At 44.6% G+C, this 20,453-nt stretch overlaps 1 protein-coding gene across 4 annotated transcripts in view; it reads left to right on the top strand.

The window, feature by feature from the left end:
- Positions 1-20,453, top strand: part of Cacna1e (calcium channel, voltage-dependent, R type, alpha 1E subunit) — a 305,919-nt gene that overhangs the window by 218,110 nt on the left and 67,356 nt on the right. For 2 of the 4 annotated variants that reach the window (XM_013015540.1, XM_013015538.1), the window contains exons 9-20: positions 4,182-4,235; positions 4,881-4,970; positions 6,253-6,462; positions 7,191-7,303; positions 8,794-8,906; positions 9,962-10,093; positions 10,589-10,661; positions 11,491-11,608; positions 12,669-12,736; positions 14,037-14,134; positions 18,224-18,280; positions 19,471-20,127. In XM_013015540.1, coding sequence (XP_012870994.1) covers positions 4,182-4,235; positions 4,881-4,970; positions 6,253-6,462; positions 7,191-7,303; positions 8,794-8,906; positions 9,962-10,093; positions 10,589-10,661; positions 11,491-11,608; positions 12,669-12,736; positions 14,037-14,134; positions 18,224-18,280; positions 19,471-20,127 — 1,783 coding nt within the window. The remainder of the gene's footprint in view (positions 1-4,181; positions 4,236-4,880; positions 4,971-6,252; positions 6,463-7,190; positions 7,304-8,793; positions 8,907-9,961; positions 10,094-10,588; positions 10,662-11,490; positions 11,609-12,668; positions 12,737-14,036; positions 14,135-18,223; positions 18,281-19,470; positions 20,128-20,453) is intronic. The other 2 variants (XM_013015541.1, XM_013015539.1) reach the window with 1 other exon arrangement.

Below are 20,453 nucleotides of genomic sequence, written 5' to 3'. Positions count from 1 at the left end.
GAGCCTACTTTGTGCTAGGAACTTGGAACGCAAGGTTGAGCCACACATACTACTGAGTCCCCAGAGCTTTTGTCTAGTAGATCTCTTTCTTCTCTAGTTGGGGAAGGAAGCAATAAAATAACAATTTTCAAGATGGTGATAAGTGAAATTGAAAAAAAAATCAAGCAGAGTTAGGGGGTATAGGATGTCCTATAGTTTTAGATAGAGAAGTCAAGTTGGGTTCATTTGTGTGCAAACTTAGAGATGAGGGCTTGGGCCATGAAAAGATATGGATGAGGAATACATTGGTGTTAAATCCTTATTGAAGAAGATATGGATGAGTCATCACTTGGTCCCTATTAAGGGAGTGGCCAGGTAGTAGCAGGAGGAAAGAAGAGGCAGTCACAGAGGGGTAGGTAGTATTCATATATATTATTGTGGCAGCCATTTTGAGAGCTCTGGGCTTTGTTGTGAAAAGAGGGCTGACATGCCCTGACTTAAAATTTGAAAGGAACTATTGGTTCCTGAAGCGAGAAAAGACCACAGGAGGATAAGGTTCGAAATGAGGGGACCGGTGGGAAGCCACTGCAGCCATGAGAACAGGTGTGTTCTTGAGCTGAACAACTTGTGCTGTCCTTGCTTTTTACCAAGGTCCAATATCAGGTATAGCTCAGGCCCAGCTGTGGGCTAGATCCCAACACCCCATGATTTCATTGATGCACAGAGCCATTCAATCCAAGGTTTACTGTGGCTCAATTGCTTATTAGAGCCATAAATCACCCCATATCTGTCAATAAAAAGATGCATTTGCTTTCATTATTATTTTAAAGGTTGATGCTTTATATCTTCATTTTCTTCCAGAGCAGAGAGTGATTTTTTTTAATGAAAGAATACACATGGCAGTCAGCGTCTTTGTTCATAGTAGGAAGCTTAGCACAAATCTGAGGCCACACAGAAAAAAAAATGGATTATGATTTGATGTTTAGTTGCCTGAGCCTTTTTCTTTCACAGTGGCTTGGGAAGGAAACTTGCAATCTTCTTAGTCTGACCACCAAAACATAAAATCTCTCTTTCAGCTCTAGAGTTGATTTTTTATTATCTTGGTATGTATGTGTGCATGTGTGCATGTTGGGACATGAATTCAGGGCCTCACATTTTTCCCTTGGCTTTTTTTGCCCAAAGCTAGTGTTCTACCATGTGACCCACAGGTCTACCTCTGGTTTTCTGCCCAGGCTGGTTTATACTCTCAACCCTCAGATCTCAGCCTTCTGAGTAGCTAGGACTGCAAGCTTAAGCCACCAGTGCCTAGCTAGCTTCTGATCATCTTAAAGGGCCGAGAAAAGTGTAAATATAAATGAAAAACAGATATCGTGCTCCTTTGAGATACCCCCATTTCCTGTTGCATCTGGAAACATGAGCAATACATAATGACCACGTGTCATCCATCTTACCTGCCGCTTCCCAGAATGGTAATTCAGCCTTGCCATGGATGGTGAGTAGATTTGCCTTCCAGTCAAGTCAGGCAGCTTGGTGTTTCCAACTGTCCTTGTTATCTTTGGTGGAGGAGCCATCTGACAGATTGCTGAATGAGCTGGCATCAAAACCAGAAAAGAAGCCTCCCAGCTCTGTCCAGGACCCCACACTGGGTCAGGTGACACAGGACAAGGCTCTTTGTGGCTCTGCCTTTTAGATACTTGCCGAATTCCAAGGGTTCTGTTTCTTCCAGCTAGTGAAGCCAGCTCTATCCTCCTTCTAAGAAAAAAGACACACTGTGACGTCAAATTGTTCTTCCTAGCCCTTCCTTTTACAAGTGAAGCGTGAGTGAATCAGAGACATATGGGTTACATTTCCCTGGAAAGACACTCAAGTTTGAAAGCGAACTTGGCAAAGGCGTTGGTGGGGGAAGGGTGGTTTCAGCATATCCAAAGCCCTCAAGAGCTTCACAGAGATCCCAACGCCCCACACACCTTCCTTCCATCTGCCCCAAAGCCAGACACTGCACAGCAAAGTGACTCCCTGTCTAGAGTAATTAATGATGCTTTAGCATGTTTTAAGGACCTAATTTTAAAAATAAAAAAGCTCTCCAAACATTTGCCTTTAAGCCTTTGTGTGTCTGAATGAAGGAGAACCCCAGTAATATTTAACCTGTCAATGTAGTGTTTGGCCAAAGACTGTACTTCAAAAAGAATGCTAAACAAAACAACAAAAGAATGCTAAACATCCTTGACTTAGTATAATGGCCATCCTGCATGGTAATGTACAAGCTTCAGAATGTATCCCTCCTAGGAATACACACAAATACATATATGCACACACATATTTTTCTCATTTTTACATGTAGATGAAATTAGGGTAATGTGGTGTTTTTTGCGAGCTTTACACAAGCAACTAGAATGCTGGACTCTTCAGGAATGATTGTGAAGGCCTCCAGAAACCTAGCTTCTGGGTTAAAGTAGGGTAGAGATCGAAATTCACTCATATCCCTCCCAGGAAAGGACTCTGAAACTCACCAGACTTGAGCCAAGAGGGATTGTCTTTTGGTACTTTTGGAGTGGTACTAGTGTGGTGTATTTTTCAGGCACTGATGAACAAGTACCAAGTACCCATGGATGCAGCCCAACCAGTTCTTCAAATTTCTGGCATTACCAGCTTATCTGTCAATTCAATTCCATCTTGACCCTGAGCACTATCTGAAGTTAGCACAGATTCACAAGCATGTACCCATTTCAGAAGCCAGAAAGTAAGGTTTTAGATGACCCACATTTCTGCCTATTTGACTCCAAGTTTAGGAGTTCCCAGAATCCCTAGTTCTACCCTCCCCATAGGTTCAATGGTTTTATAACATGACTTACAGAACTTGGGGGAAAAAAGTTACTTACTGTTTTATTATCAAGGATACAACTCAGGAACATCCAGATGAAACTTAGGCACAGTGCATAGTAGTGTAAGGTATAGTAATGGGGCTCAGCAGACAGATGTGTTTACCAACCCAGAAACTCCCATGCTAAGGGTGTTATGTTTTGTTTTTGAGGGTTCATTATATAGGCATACTTGGTTAAATCACTGGCCAGTGGTGATGGAACATGGTCTCTAGTATCCTCTGTTCTCTCTAGAGATAGGGATGTGAACTATAAAAACTCTAGCTCTCTATACATGATTGTTTTTTGGGCTTCTAGCTATCCATTGTCTCTGCCTACCATAAGCCATCAGTAGCCTATAAAATATAGCTATGGACCAGGGAGCAGAAGCAAAACCTAAAATTTTAAGTAATGCCAGTACTACAACTTGAATTCAGGGCTTGGGTGCTGTCCCTTACTGTTTTCACTTTAGGCTGGCACACCAGCTGGCACTCTACCAGTTGAGCCACAGCTCCACTACCAGCTTTTTGGTGGTTAACTGGAGATTAGAGTCTCAAGGACTTTCCTACCTGGGCTGGCTTTGAACTGCCATCCTTAAAAAAAAATCTCAGCCTCCTGAGTAGCTAAAATTCCAGGCATGAGCCATAAGTAACTTGGCACAAACCCGTTTTAAACAATCATTTTAGTATAGGAAAACTCATGAGGACTCAAGCCTGTTAAGCTTAAGCTCTGCTCAACCAAAGCAGAAGAATGGAAGTGGGACATGCAAATACAGCCTGCAGGCCCTGCTCCTCTTTTTGAAAACATTAGACCTCTTTCTCTGCCCCTCCTTAAAGTCATAGACAGGATGGAGCCCAAATATGTTATTATCCTCTGGATAAAGGGTTAGGTTTATGCTATAGGCGATATAGAAAAGAGACAAAGGGGCACTGTTGTTAGAAAAGGTCTCAGGGGTTAGAGAAACATAGGAAAGAAGAAAAAAATAGAAATGTAACCTTTTCATTACTATCAACTTGGGAATCTTTGTTTTAAGAAATCACTATCACATCCAACCCCCCCTTTTCTCTCCCCCTACCCCCCCCCGTGTCCTCCTGAGCCTCAGATTCAGATGGGAACTTTTTGTCAGTATCCTCCAAGGGCCCTACTCCCCCCACCCCTTCTCCTGTGTACCCTTCCTCCCCAGTGATGCCAAGTTTCTGTCTGAGCTGGTGCCCATGACAGTCTCTGAACCCTTTGCTCTGTCTGTGTGTTGCCCCGAGCCAGAGTTCGCCCTGAGAGATTTTTCATTTTGCACCATAATTTGGCATTTACAGATAATTTACTAAACCATTTGTTTCTATATAGAGGAAGTCATGCTTGCAGAAGAAAATAAAAATGCCGGAACATCAGCCTTAGAAGGTAAGGAAGTGCTCCAATGCCTTGCTCCATTTGCATTTGCCCCTCTTATGCAGTGGCAATCTCTCTTGATCAAATGAGGAGAAAGAAGGAAAAGAGGGGTGCGCTGGGATTTGAAACGCAAATCTCTCTGTAATAAAATCCCTCATGCTTTAAAATGAAAAGAATTGAGTCACGGATTTAAATGCCTTTTAAACTGATGAAAATGAAACCCAAGAGTGGCTTTGTTCCAGGGCCTGTGATTGATACTCTACGATGAAAAGACCATCCTACAGCCATTGGTAGACGATAGTTTCTTCTTTTAAAATGTGTGGGGATCATCTGGGGACCATTTTCAGTACCAGGAAGTAGCTTTGCTTATGAAGATCCAGGACAAATAGATACTACAAAATGTCTGTTTACCTACCCAGTGTAGATTCACTCTAGTAGGGATTTCAGAACCCTTGCATTTTGGTAGGTGCTGGTGAGGACAATACCCCTGGTTCTCTAAACATGCTCAGCTTCTGTCACCTTGACTCCAGTATTAAGGGTAGACAACCTGTATCACAGGGGCTTTGCACAAGTCCTTACACAGTCCTCAAAGTTTTTTTCCACGATGATCTCGGTGTACTTGTGGCCTCTCACTGGCCTTCCCCTTCCCTGGCGTAGTGCTTCGAAGGGCAACCATCAAAAGGAGCCGGACGGAGGCCATGACCCGAGACTCCAGCGATGAGCACTGCGCTGATATCTCTTCTGTGGGTGAGTGATCCAGTTAGATCTTCTTTTACTTCTCTGGATCTCCCATGAAAAAATGAAGATTCTGTCTTTTGAGAAGACCCACAAGGAGGAAAAGAACCCAAAGAATCCAGAATTTAGGGCTGTATGTAAGGGATGGAGTGGGAAGCCCAATCTAGATAATGATGATATACAGGAAAGAAAAAAGGAACAGGGGATACTGCTTACATGAAATGTGGGGTTTAGGGTTCTCCAAATGTGGCAGATTTACCTGACTCACAGATGTATGTTCTCTGTCTCTTGGGTATGATTTATAAGCACCTAACCTTGGGATACAGGTTGAGCATTCCTCATTTAAAATTTGGAAATGATCCAAAATTGGAAATGTTTTGTTATCAGCGTGGAATCCTGGGTGGAAAATTCCTTTACCAAGAAACTTGGTTTCTTGCACAAAACTGTTACAGTGCTGGATGAAATTACCTTCAGGCTATGCATATAAGATATATCTGAAACATAAATAAATTTCATATGTAGACTTTGATCCCATCCCCAAGATATCTTATTATATATGGCAAATGTTCTACTCTTGAAAAAATCAAAGTGCTTCTGGTCCTACACATTTCAGATAAGGGATATTTAACTCATGTTATTCAAAAGATCCTCAGGAGCTCTTTCTTGTAGTGACCCAGATGTAAGAACTTGAAGTTATTTGCTTAGCAGTAACAGCACCCACCTATCTCCATCATGTGACATTTAAACTAATTTTTCCTAACTTTTGGACATGACTGCATGCAGTTCAATTCTAGGTATTTCTGATAGACTCTGGCTGAAGCCAGATTTTTCTCTCCCCCATCCCCCAAAGGGGCAGGAACTCACTCCATCTTTAAAAGCAGAAGAGACTTAATAAGGCTCAGTATTGCTTTATGTTGCCAGTGGCAGAAATACCACAAATGCAGCAGAAGGAGTCTAGTGCCTAAAGCTCACTTATAAGGAAAGCGCACAGAGAAGTCCGATCTGTTACAAACATAAACATGATCTTATTAACATTCAAGATACCGGGTGTTGGCCTGGTGCCCTGCCTGAAAATCTTCCATTTTCCCAGGACTGAAAGTGCCTGGTGAGGGAGAATAGAGTCATTACCTATGCAGTTTACTTAGCCTGCAACATAGGAATTATCCAGGCCTGTAATACGGAGGTCACCTGGTCCTGGCACTCAACTTGCTCACCCTGGACACTACCTGGCCATGGAGGGAGAGCATAGGATATTTTGCAGCCTCATTCTTCCTTCCCTATTTTCCCCTCACAGGCACACCTCTTGCCAGAGCCAGTATCAAGAGTACAAAGGTAGATGGGGCCTCCTATTTCCGGCACAAAGAAAGGCTTCTGCGCATCTCTATTCGCCACATGGTCAAATCCCAGGTGTTTTATTGGATCGTCTTGAGCCTTGTGGCTCTCAACACTGCCTGTGTAGCTATCGTCCATCACAACCAGCCCCAGTGGCTTACTCATCTCCTCTGTAAGTAAATGGTGATTGCTAGTCTCTATGTGGGCAGCTTGGTTGGTGTGTGAATGAATGGAAGAAGCCAAAGCATGCTGGCCTGACTGCAGTTCTTCCAGCTCCAAATCCTGCCTCTCTATACCAGCATGGAGGCCAGAGCTCTCTGAGAGAGGAAGACTGGATTATCAGATGACTTCTCTCAGACTTTATTCATTTCTGAATGGGATAAACAAATCACAGTTGATGAGTTAGCAAGATAGTTACACCTTAGTGCGTAGGTGTTCTTAAGGATATAAAGAGTTCAAGTCACTAAAGTCCTAAGAAAAAAGATCCTTAGGGAAATGGGTTCCTCAAATGGATCAGAAAGGAACTTAGAGGTAAGCTCCAAATAAGACTGCTATTGGTGCCAGGGAGGAGCTAGGAGACTGTTCTGTGAGTGTGTGGAGGGGAGAGTAACTCTTTCAGCAAAAGTGTAGTAAAGTTCTTCCTTTCTTGTCTAAAGCCCACTCTCCATTTATAGGCCACTAACCAAGCGTGAAAGAGAGCAAAGCTGACTTGTTAACTGAACTCATCTTGGGCTCAGTATTTAGACACCATTATCCTTTGCACAGCACTGACTTAACATGGCCACCAAACATTCTCACACTATGGTATTGGGAACTCCTCCATATGAGGGCATATTAATTGGAGACGGTAGGAGCCCATTCTATCTATGGAATGAATGTTTCTATTTTTTGTACTTTCAGACTATGCAGAATTTTTGTTTCTGGGACTCTTCCTCTTGGAGATGTCCCTGAAGATGTACGGCATGGGTCCTCGCCTTTATTTTCATTCTTCATTCAACTGCTTTGATTTCGGGGTAAGTCCTTGGAAGCATGTCTGTCCTTCTGCTTCATGGTGATGGGCCATGGTTTCAGATAAGCAGCTTGCTCTGTCACTCAACATGGACCACTGAAGTCAAAGCCAGGGGGAGTGAATGAATCCTTACCATGCAAGGGATTTGTTTGTTTTATTAAGCTCTTTGACTTTTTAAGGAAGTGTTTATATTGATGTGTAATGCATATGCTACAGAGTATACACTTAAGTACATCACTCATTGATATACTTAAGCTAACCATAGCCTAAGTTTTGAACTACTTATTATCTTGGGGAAAGTCTTGAAGAGAAGGACAAAGGACTTAATTCTAGAGGTGTAAGAAAGAGAAGGTTATACAGTTGTGTGGTTTTTTTTCTACTTCAGTTTAAAATCAGCATAATTGTCTGAGTATACCTTCATGCAAACACACAAACCCTTACATTAGCCAGTTCTCACCTAGAACATTGCATCCTGCTATTTCCTTCCTGACTAGAATAGTATTTAGGTGTGTGTAAAGGTACATCTACATAAGTTTTTCTCCTATGCAGCTTTCAAGAGCCTTATGCACCAGAGTAGGTGAGAATGTAGCCTGCCCTCTACAATAAGTAAGTGCAAAGCATTGCTTTCAGTTTCTCATACCCAGGTAGCAGTCAGTCGAATGAGGTCACACAACTTTGGGCTCCTGAACCATTTCTCTCTCTCTGCCAAACCCACTTCTTTTTCTGCCAAAGCTTGTTAGGTGCTGAAGATTTGAGCACTTGCCAAACTCCATTTTCACTTGGAACATATGGTTCTAAGTATAGGCAATTTTCAGGCATAACAGCTAGGGAGAGGCCATTTTAACCTTGGTTTCCTTGTGTGCACACTTTTCAACATTGTTGTAAGAATTACTTTTTAAAAAAATTCTCCCGGCACAATATCTAGAACATAGCAGACATTCAATAAATATATAAATGCATTGTGAAGCATTCATTTGAAATTGTGATGTTCTAGAGAAGTCGGACCCTATGACAGCGAAGACTATTATAATAGGGTATGCAGGAACTCAATGACCAAAATATTTGATATAATGGGAACTGAAACATACTTGCTAGCAGCACTAAATGCTAGAACCATGAGATTTCTGTTTCAAAAAGTAGTTTCTGTGGTTTGAATGCCACTTGTTGCCTTGTTTGCTCAAGGTGATATTTAAAAAAAAAACCCATGGACATCCATTCTGTACAGAATGACTGGCTAGGATAGCTTTTACCCAGGATGGGAGTTGAGTCAGTAAACTGGTTCACAATGTGTGCAGGATGAAAGTTCAGAAGGGGAATGGAGGGCAGTAGGAGAGGTCAGGCAAAGTCATTTTTTTTCTCCATTACTTTCCCAAGTTGGCCATGGGGAGGGCTGGGCAGGGGAGGATTTCTCCATAGACCATTGAGAGATTGTGCACCAAATATTAGTGTTTCCCTCCTCTTCTCTCATCTCACTGTGGCTGGGTTTGTCCTTAGGTTACAGTGGGAAGCATCTTTGAGGTGGTCTGGGCAATCTTCAGACCAGGTACATCTTTTGGAATCAGTGTCTTGCGTGCTCTCCGACTACTAAGAATATTTAAAATAACCAAGTAAGTGATGAGCATCTGGACTCTTCCTACCACCTTATTTTGTGCCTTATTTTGTTTCCTTCTGTCCTTCCCCCATTTCTCCTCAATTCAACTCTTCTCCCCCACCCCCACAAAGATCAAGCCAGAAATCTATGTCAGAAGCCAGGTGCTTGTAGCTCACACCTGTAATTCTAGCTACTCAGCAAGCTGAGATCAGAGGTTTGAAGTAAGCCTGGGCAGGAAAGTCTGTGAGACTTAAAAAAATCTTCAGGTAGTTTTTTGAAGGATGCAACAGAGCCTCATTTGTTTTCCAATTTTTTTTAATTGTAAAGGTGATGTACAGAGGGGTTTCAGTTACATAAGTCAGGTAATGAGTATATTTCCTTTTGAAAAGTATTACCTTCTCCCCCATTTTCTCCCAGTCAGAGCTTCTTGATCAATGAATATGAATATGAATTTGGTACCTCTTAATTCACCCCTCTTAACATTCTCTACCCCTCCCTTTCCCTGAATTTTCAGGTTATATATTGATTTTCCCCCCATTTAACAAAGTAATTTATGTGTACAAGGCATCTTGGTCTGTGTTATCCCTTCCATATCTTCCCCCTTTCCATCCATTCCTTCCCTTATTTTTCTCAGTTCTATGGCATATACAATGCATTCTTGCCTGCATTCTACTCATTTCCCTCATTCATTCGTCTACCCTTCTCCTCCTGTTCTTCTGCCCCTTTCCTTGTGATTGAGACCTTACCTCCAATTAAGTACCAAAAAAGCTGGAAGTGGAGCAGTGGTTCCACCAACACTTTAGCAAAAGAGCTCAGGGACAGGGTCCAGGCCTGTGTTCAACACAGAACATAAGCCCAGGAACAACACAGAAGCAAAATGAAACAAACACACAAAAACTATGTCTGGTAACAGATCAGGTGCTCTGTTCCCCAGGGAAGCAAGGCTGCCACATCTTCCTACAAAGCACACTAGTGTGGCTTACCTCAGAGACTGCAGGGAGATGCTGAGCTGGAGTTGGGATGATTTTGGTATGCAGTGTTCACAACTGTAACCTTGTCTTGGTTTCTTAGGTATTGGGCATCCCTCCGGAATTTAGTGGTCTCCTTGATGAGCTCCATGAAATCTATCATCAGTTTGCTCTTCCTTCTCTTCCTCTTCATTGTTGTCTTCGCTCTCCTAGGGATGCAGTTGTTTGGAGGCAGGTAAGGACCAGAAGGGACTTCATCTGTAGGAGGTTCTGCATATGTCAAGCCTATGACAATCAGAGCTATTGAATCGATCACCATGTCTCCATCTTACTTGGGCTGATAGGTGGCCAGAATAGGTCATGATGCACTCATGTATGGAACACATGTCTTTACCAAAAGTTTTATTTGATGACTTATGACTTTGTATTTGTACTTGAAATATATAGCATAAGTCTTTGTAACTGAAGATCAGCCTAACCTTATGTTATTGCCATACCTTAATTTTATTTCTATTGCCATGCCTTTAAAGGTGTGTAATTCCTCAAAAAGAAAGAAAAAAGGAAAAAAAGCACTGCTACTATCTCCATGACTTTTATGGAATGGAGGACAGAGGTTGGGGTGTAGAGGAGATGTAAAGAATAGAAAAAAAATGATGAAAACTGTAATCTTGGGAAGAGGAAACTTAGTATATGAGATTTCCATCCCATGCTCTCTGAATTCTCTTTTCAGGTTTAACTTTAATGATGGAACTCCTTCAGCAAATTTCGATACTTTTCCTGCTGCCATCATGACTGTGTTCCAGGTATAAGGCTGACCGTTGAGAACTGCTGTGTGGTGCAGACCACATGCTACACGATGACAATGTCTTATAGTGTCAGGACACTTCTGTTTCTCTTCCCTCGGCTGTTCTCAGGAAGCAGGGCTCTCTTTTCTTTTTTGACTAATTGTTACCATAATCCCTCACATTTCAATGACTCTGTTCTTACCAACTACAAAGAACTCTACTATGATCACCTTTTTGCCCTACCTATGAGTGTACAAGACACTGAGTCTGAGGTGCTGACTTACCCATGACATTTGGGAGAAAACCAAATCTAGAGTATCATCTAATTGATGTGTCCATTTCATCTGGTGTCTTTTTCATGCCCCCCCTCCCCAAAAAAATCCCCTCTTAAATCATAAGGAAAGCTCAATTATGAATAGTCGCTTAGAGTTGTACAGATAAAGACAAATACAATTTAGACAGAATCTAAGCTAAGCTGGAGCCCAAGCTTCCTAACTGGAGCCCCTGAGGCTTTTTCAGTTAATGTTACTACCTCAGGAATTCCATGTTAGCAGCTCTGGGGACAGTCAGATAGTGATCACTACCTGATCTGTATGACTCCGAAAGGCCAAGTTGGAGGTAGGAGGGACTCTGTAGTTTCAGGACTGGGATGCTTTCTCACATTCACTGTCATTTTTTAATGGCCACAATGCTCATTTATATAAAAAATTCAAGTTATTCGTGGGAATGGCAGGAGACTAAAGCAAGGGATTCGCTGAAAACGACCTAGCCCCAGTATTTGTCTTTTTGCATGAGTCCCGCCTTCTACAAACCCAGAGTCCTGACCCACCTGTTGTTTACTCTGTAGATCCTGACAGGAGAGGACTGGAATGAAGTTATGTACAATGGGATCCGCTCCCAGGGTGGGGTCAGCTCAGGCATGTGGTCAGCCATTTACTTCATTGTGCTCACCTTGTTCGGAAACTGTATCCTTTAAAGATGTTCTTATCTGGCTACCTTCTCGAATTAGCATTTCAGAAATTAGTGGTAGTGGTAGAGTTTGAGTGGAAAATGAAAGGCAATGGACAGAGCATACTGAAAGAAAACAGACCTTATCTTAAGGAATTAATGTACTCATTCTATAAAAATATAAATGTGAACAAAATGGTTTTTTAATGTGTTGAATGAAATAATTATTTGTGCATTATGAACTAAAACTTCTGTATAATCTTTAGCTATTTGGAGGAGTAGGACTTACCTTGAATAGGGATTAGTGCAACAAAAACAAATGAGAGTCGAGATGAAGCTTCATTTTTGTATTTTCTATAATATCACAGAGAAGAGATGCTTCTTTCAAGTTTCTTTCCCTGAAAACTTCTAAGGATCAGAGCAGATTCCAACGAAGCCTAAGAAACTTGTAAAGAGAAAGCTATATAATGAGTTGCAGGAATAAAAGGCCAATTTTCATGATGACATAAAAAAAAAAAAAACCTGATTCTTAGCATAGAAGACCAGGAAGTCCTCTAGGATTCTAACTAGAAGAATGAGAGAAGAAAGAAAATGTTCTATCATGGAGAACTGATCAGTCACAGGGGCTATCGGATCATGGTCAGGACAGAGTAACATAAGACCCATCAGTGTAGGTGGGATTCATTTCCAGCCTTTCAGGAAACAGAGATGAGTACTTACACTGAGCCGTCTACACATTGCATTGTGTTGTTCTGTGATTTGCTTATGTGCATAAAAGGCCATAGCTGTCTGAATGTTTTCTTATTCCAGATGACCTGCTGGACAGTTTGATTAATGCATTTTCTACGGCTTGTGTGAAGAGGTGATCTGTGGAAGGAGAAAACCCATATTCTCTTTCTCCTCCTGGCAGAGTGGCCCAGTATTCCCCTTTCCTTTCCTATAGCCCCTGGTTTCTTATCCTGCTAGTGCCCTGACAGTAAAGAAGTGGAATTGTCCCTTAGATTTGCTGAAGCCTTTCTTTTTTCTTTTCTTTCTTTTTTATTTGTTGCTTGTCCATCCTTAACTCATAACCCCCAGACACCCTACTGAATGTATTCTTGGCCATCGCTGTGGACAATTTGGCCAATGCCCAGGAGCTAACCAAGGTAAGCACTGGCCTCTAGGGATTACACTGTTCTCTATTGCCATTAGGATACCTTAGGCCTTGAGATCTCTTTCTGGAAGTCTGTAGTGCCTTACTCAGACCTGCCATTGAAGCCTGCCTCTTCTGGAAGCTTCTAGACAATTAGAACTATACACTCATATAAGAAATCTGGATCACTTTGATAAACTATGCTGAGCCTCAGACCAGCATGGGTCTTTCATGGGCTATGGAAAATAGTAGTTCATCTCTGTGCGCTCTTTCCGGGGTCCTTTCTAGGATTATGACATGGAGTGCCATGGTAAGCACTAGATACCTGGATTTTAAGCACCGCTCCTGGTATTGTGACCTATGGTGGTAAGATTTCAATCATATGATGTAACCCTTAATGGTCTGGGTATATAAGATACTGGGGACATTTCAGTTCCTAGACTGGGCCTCAGTGGCCACCATTATGGACAGGTTTCACTTCTTTCTGTTCTCAGATTGTCTTCTCCAGACGTAGTGGGATAGTCTATGGCATGCAAATCAAATTTGAGGCAGAGGCATATAGCATCTTGGTACTATTTTGTAGCTTTGTCCATGGGTTCTATAAGGTGTTGTCTGTTCTTCTTTATAGCCTTGAGAATTTTGCTAGCTGCATGATACGGTAGGGGAAAATGCCAGCTGTAGTATCTGAAACAATACAGCTAGAAACCCACTTATTGGCTGTTTTCGCTTTGGCTAGATTGCAGATCTCCATTAGCACCAGATTTTTTTTTGCTTCATGGGATTACTGTGAGGACCAAGTGAAATCCTGAGTGTGGAAACTGTAGTCTGCTAGCAGACATATATATTTTCTAATAATTTTAGTCACTTGACCTAAACTAAATTTTCCTAGTGCCATCACTTGGAATGTGGGTGAGGGAGGACTTGAAGTGGGTCCAGGTCACTCTGGGGGAGACTCCATGATGGTTGAGTTCTCAGACTCGGTGCTGATTTCAGGAGGGAGGACTCTGCTCTATCCTCATAGACATTGCAGAATATTCGAGGAGTGTTGGTTTTCCCACAGAAATAACCAGCTCCCTCAAGAATGTGGGGATAGAGACAAGAATTGTTGGTTGTGTGGAAGCTGTGAGGCTGCTGTCTTCCAAGGAGCCTGGCCTGTGGCCTTTGGCGGTCTCTAAGCCATCCCATCTTCATGCTGTCTGTTTAACCTTTTTACTTGCTGCATTCATCTGGTCTGCAAACCTTCTCTGCAGAGAGCCAATAGAGAATACCCTCCATGTGAATCCCAGGCAAAACTCTCTGTGCTTTGTGTCTAGGATGAGCAGGAGGAAGAGGAGGCCTTCAACCAGAAACACGCACTGCAGAAGGCCAAGGAGGTCAGCCCGATGTCTGCACCCAACATGCCTTCTATGGAGTGAGTTGGTTTGTCTTTTTCACTGACCCCTGGGCTCCTGGGCTGAAGCCAATTCATTAGCTTATAAAGTGATCAATTGTAGGAGTCTACCTCTTCTCTGCCAGAATTATTCCCAAGACTGCACAGTGAGCACAATGGAGTCTCTGTGTTTTCATAGAGCTTTTATTTCAGTGAGGGACATGGATGACAAACACACAAGTCATTGCAGATAACAGTAAATAGAATACAATGAATGGAACAGAGTGACATGGCAGAGAAGACCAAGAGTTGGGGGGAGGATACCCAGGGAAACTCAAGAGAAGTTGAGATGATGAGTAAACAAAGACCCTGACCACATAGAAGACAGTTGTGTGATATTCTGAAACAAGTGTCCTCTGGAAGGCTCCGTATAGTGAGTTAGAGGGATAGAAGAGAGTAAGACCATGGAGGTGGTCAGAAACCAGTCGAGAAGTCCTAAACCCCTTGAGGATTTTAGCTTCTATGCTAACTGAAACCATGAGAGGAAGATGACAGAAGGATAACTATGACTTCACTTTAAAAGGTCACTGTTCGGTGACGAATGTGTTATACATGCCATGAGTTGAGGTAATGATTCTTGAAGTAGGTGATGGTGATTGAGACTGGGATGGTGACAATAGAGGAGATGACCATCTCATTCCACGTTTTGGATTGAGAGCCAAAGGGATGAGTTCAGGGATTAATCTAGAAGGGGTGAGGAGGAAATAAAGAGAAGAAACAAAATTTCTCCCAGGTTTTCTCTTTTAACATTTTAAGGCATAAACAGCTGGAGAAAGGGTAGTGGCATTTACCTATACCCTAGGGATGGTGGTAATACAAAGTTCACTTTGGCCACATTAAATGTGAGATGCCTTGAAGGCATCCAAGTGTTTGAATAGGCTATTGGTTACATGAATAGAGGAGAAGTCAGGATTAAAATAAAGATTTGGGGGAAGTCATTTGCATTTGGTGGTATTTAAGCCATCAGTGTGGGTGAGATGACCCAGGAACAGTGGAGACAGGGAAGAGAGGAACTGAGGACAGAGGCTGAGCTTATGGCTATGCTTTCAATGTCTGTCAGAAGAGAAGCCAGCAAAGAAGACCAAGGGAGGTACATCCAGGAAGTCAGAGAAGAATAGGAAAGCCTGGCATCCTAGAAACCTGTAGAGGAAAGCCCTGTAGAACAGAGTGGGCAATGGTGCAACACGCTATTACAGGGCCACTTTGGGTGAGGACAGAGAGTACCAGTGGCATTGGCAAAACAAAAGCTAGTGACCTTATAAGTAGCCAGGAGAGAACAAGGATTCAGATGGAGTTGTTTAGGGAGAGAATGGGGGAGGGGTGATGAAATAGAGAGGCTTGGACCCCATTCTTCCAGGATCCACCCTAGACCTGTGGTTGATGGAAGAATGGAGTGAATCAGGCTTGGGCTCTCTGAGCATGGCCTCTACATGGTAAGAAGAGCAGCTGATGGAGTTGGGGCAAAGAAGCACAGAAAGCTCATATTGCTCTTCCCAGTCTGCATGAGGCCTGTGTGTTTCCACTGGGGGAGGGTTTCAGTCCCACTGGAAGTGGAACCATCCTAACACCAGATCATGTCACTCAGTGCTTGAGGCTGGGGAGTGAGGAGTCTGTGGTGACCTGGTACTCATGAGATCAGCTCCTGCATGGCGTTTGCCTTACCCCATTGAGGGGACTCTATGCAGAGTCTCTCTTCTCTTTGTTACTGTTAGTTTATTAAGGTCTAGCCTCTCTAACCCCTCTCTCTGAATTGGAGAAACAAATTCCTCTTCAGAATATGCTCTGGGTCGTCAGTGATTACTACCCTACTTTCCCTACACACCTTCTCATGTGAATTTGAGCTTAAAAGAAAAAAGAAACCCACATACACACAGGTATCCAAAAGTGCAGATGGATAGACTAGCTGCTGCCTAGAAGTAGGTGGTTCTATTTACTGAGATGAGGAAGCCTGGGGGAGAAGGAGGTTTGAGAGATGTGATTGGGGATGATGCTTGGCCTAGAGTAGAGACTTGCTATTTATGGAAGGGAAGAATGAATGAAATGTGGGCAGGCACAGGGCTGTGGGAATCAAACAGTATGCATTGGGGGCATAGTGAGTAGAAGAAGAAGTTGAGCCAGGACCTAGACTTTGGTAACCACACCAAGGCCACAACGTCTATACTATTGGCAAGAGCGGCCTCAAGGTATATATGCACCTTGCTCAGGTGTGTAGGCAAGATCACAGAATTTTGGTCTGCAGTGGAACTAAGTACAGACGTGGCTTCCATAGAGACACTCAGAGCATGGTTACAAACCAAAGTGCCTGAGTATCGGTTCTAGTTTTGGTTCTCACATGCTCTGTGACCTTGAGAAGAACCTCATGGTCTCAGAATTTCTGTTGCCTCATCTTGGAAATGAGAAGAATGCTACATGCCCATCTTGTTCCACAAGCCTATTATGGGGTGTGCCCAAGGTGCATGAGTTAGAGCTATGTGGATATTTCTATGAATTTAAAATAGGATCTTTGTATCTATTAGGAGAGATATGAAAGGAAGTATCAAGTATGTGTCAGATCTGTGTGAGATGGATCTCTTTTGCCTGGTTTGTGTGTGAGTGTGTGTGTATGAGTGTGTGTGTGAGTTTGTGTGTGTATGTGTATGTGTGTGTGTGTGTGTGTGAGAGAGAGAGAGAGGGAGGGAGGGAGGGAGGGAGGGAGGGAGCGAGCGAGCGAGCGAACGAGCGGTGGGGGGATCTTTCCATATACTTAACACACAAGCTTCTGGAGAGCTGGTATTTGAATATCTGAGAATTTGCAAATAGATGGTATGATGTGCTTTTCCTAGTGGGTGTGCATGCTGCCTGTCTAGATTGTATGCTTCTATTTCTATATGCTCCCCATGCTTCTTGGCACTCCGCCCCCACCTGTGCCTCACTGCAGTGCAGCCTGCCGATGTTCAGGGAAACGTTCATTTGAGGAGCTCACAGACATTTCCACGGTGCTGTCTGCATCCGTGGGTGCTTATGTGCACATATAGGCATTTGTGCCTCTTTTCAGATACCCAGAGGAAGGTTCAGACCTCTGCCTCTGCTTCCTCAGCTCTACCCATATAGTACACTCCTCTGCAGACACACAGAAATGCTAATTGAGAGTGTTCGTTTGCAGAGCATGTTCTGCACTGGTGGGTGTTGGGCTTCTTGCGAAGCCGCATTTACAGATCTTTAAGGTCCGGCAGGGCCTTAAAGGGCTGGATGGGATTTTCCAACCCTGGGACAAGAGCAGGCTTACTCTAAAGGTTGCCAAGATGGGTTGTCCTTTACTGAAACATCATCCTGTCCCTGGCTGATAGATATCATCATTTTATTACATGTTCTCTCCTCTTTAATCAGGTGACATCCATGTTCTCATCTCATCTCCAACCTTCTATTACCTTTGCTTTGAAAGGTTGCAGTGTACATGTAAAAACGATATCTCTCTGTACAAGTCTAAGGTTGATACTGTGCTTTAACCGGGTGAACAGACCAGGGCCATTGTGTTGTACAAGTGCAGGGGCTCTGCTCACATTCCTGGAGAATATGAACAGTGGCCCGTGGTGTGGTGGCTCTGCTATGAGCAGCCACAGGCTGCTGTGGAGCCACACTGGTTTGTTTCCTGCATTTGTTTCCTGCATGTCAGGACCTGCTATGGGGGTGACAAGTTAGAGGGTTGCATCTATATTTGTTACCCTTGATATGGTGGGAGAGTTAAGGGTGGGGGCACAATTGCTCGTCGCCTAAGGCCTCCAAAGGATGCATAGGCAGCAGTGTGTGCGTGCTAGCGGGCATGTTGTTTGAGCATCTGAAGCTATATCCTCTACAGAAAGTTGTATATTTGTGTTTCTGCATGTGTGCCTTCAAAAAAAAAAGGCCCATGTATTTGCACATAGTGAGGAGTCAGAAGTGACCCTGTTGGAGGTGAAGGTTGGAAGCTAGCATCTGGAGAGCCTGTGGACACATGGAAGACTCCTGTCTCCCTCTGGAAATCTGCTGGTGGCTGTGGGGCTTGTAGTTCCCAGAGGTTGGGCTGAACTGAACCTGTTCATTTTTCTTTCCCAGAAGAGACAGAAGGAGAAGACACCACATGTCGATGTGGGAGCCACGCAGCAGCCACCTGTATGTGTGTACCGGTTTGCGTGTTTGTGAGTGGTTCTGTGTAGGCGTGGGGACAATGTGTCTTTGTCCTTGCTGTGGACAAAGGGGCACGGGGTGTGCATGTGGGCGTGTGCCTCGGTGTGTGCGTGTGTTCTGTGTACTTGACCTGTGGACGTGCCCTTTTGCACCTTTTCAACCTATGCTTCTATTGGTGTGTGTCTAAAGTACGTGACCCCGTGTGTTGCTCACTCTTTGGTTTGGCCTGTGAATGGGCACGTGTTGGCATTGGTAATGAGTGTTAGTGGGTGTTCCTCTGGTGTAGGCTGTTGTATGCAGCTCTGTGTGGGCCTTGGTGAGGTTGCGTGTGGGTACATGTGAGTGTCCCCTGAATTGGTAGGCGTGCACTCACAGGCTCGTGAGGGAAGGAGTAGGTGTATGCCGCACCTACCAGTCAGCCACGCCTGTGTGCTCATGTACGTTGTGCTTGTGCGTTCGTGCTGCCACGTGAGTGCTTGTTAGACCCTTGAGCAGTGCTCAGCAGTGGTTTGTGTGGGAGCTGCTGGTGGTCTCTGTGCACACAAATCTTCTACGGGTTCCATTAGCTATTGTGGGAGAGACCCACGGCCCTCTTTCTTTTTGGAGGCTTGTGCTAAGATTTTTTAGCACATGGGTCTGCTTGCTACTGCTGTCCGCCTTTGGTGGTATTTAAACATGTCTCAGCCTTTGCTATTCCAGGCTGTAATCTAAGAAGAGAGGGAAGAGAAAGGGAGGGAGTCTGATGTAGAATCAAGAGCTATTGGTAGGCACAAGGGGACCCTCGCTGATGCTCCTGAATCAAAGGAACACAGAGGGGTAAAGGCAAGTGAGCCTTTGTGTGACCATACCCGGAGACCCTCTGGAGATGCAGGGCTCAATTGTGGAGGCTTATCTCTTCTCAATCCTTCAACCGCTGCAGAGCAGGGATTGCAATTAAAAATACTCCAAACTGGCTATGGAGGCGCTGGTCCCATGACCTCCTCGTGTGTGGGCACTCTGCTCCTCGCATCGTTTTGTGCTTCCTGTCTCAGGTTCTCGGTTCTCCCATTTGCTCCATCATGTGCCCTCCCTTGTTCATGGCCTCTGTGGCTACTGCCCCCCATACCCCCACCCCTGCCCCACAGGCTGCAGCTGCTAGGCCCTGACTATGCTCCTCACCCTTTCCCCTTTGCCAGGAGGGAACGGAGGCGCCGGCACCACATGTCTGTGTGGGAACAGCGCACCAGCCAGCTGAGGAGACACATGCAGATGTCCAGCCAGGAGGCCCTCAACAAAGAGGAGGCTCCACCAATGAACCCGCTCAATCCCCTCAACCCCCTGAGCCCCCTCAACCCACTCAATGCCCACCCCAGTCTCTACCGCAGGTCCAGGCCCATTGAAGGTCTGACCCTAGGCCTAGGCCTGGAAAAGTGTGAAGAGGAGCGCATCAGCCGTGGGGGGTCTCTCAAAGGAGATGGAGGTGGCCTGTCCAGTGCCCTGGACAATCAGAGGAGCCCTTTATCCCTGGGCAAACGGGAGCCACCATGGCTCGCCAGGCCTTGTCATGGGAACTGTGACCCAACCCAGCAGGAGGCTGGGGGAGGAGGAGAGACCGTGGTGACCTTTGAGGACCGGGCCAGGCACAGACAGAGCCAGCGGCGAAGCCGGCACCGTCGAGTCAGGACAGAAGGGAAGGAGTCCTCTTCGGCCTCACGGAGCAGGTCTGCCAGCCAGGAGCGGAGTCTGGATGAAGTGGTACCCACTGAGGGAGAGAAGGAGCATGAGTCCCGGGGCAGCCATGGGGGCAAGGAACCGACAATCCATGAAGAGGAGAGAACCCAGGACTTAAGGAGGTGAGTTCCAGAAGTGCCTTACAGAGACTAGCACAGGTTGATGGTCAGGAATTCCCTAGTGGAGACCTCTGTGGGTCTTGGTTTCCCTTTTGGTGAGGTGGAGATGTTTTTTGCCACGGTTTTGTTCCCTCTGAAAATACGCACCTGTTCTTCAAGAGCATCTCTGCTAGGAGTAGGGCATGGATGGACCAATGGGAATAAGGTAGTGGGTGTGGCTTGTGGGTCTAGATCCTCTCTGTCTGGGGGGGGGGGGTGAAGGCAGTAGATGCTGAGCACTCTCCAGCAGGTCTGCTCAGCTCCCCTTCCCTTTCCTCTCTGGCCAGGTG

This window comes from Dipodomys ordii, unplaced genomic scaffold (assembly GCF_000151885.1).
Source record: "Dipodomys ordii isolate 6190 unplaced genomic scaffold, Dord_2.0 Scaffold27, whole genome shotgun sequence".
NCBI lineage: Eukaryota > Metazoa > Chordata > Mammalia > Rodentia > Heteromyidae > Dipodomys > Dipodomys ordii.
This window is presented reverse-complemented; position numbering and strand designations above follow the sequence as displayed.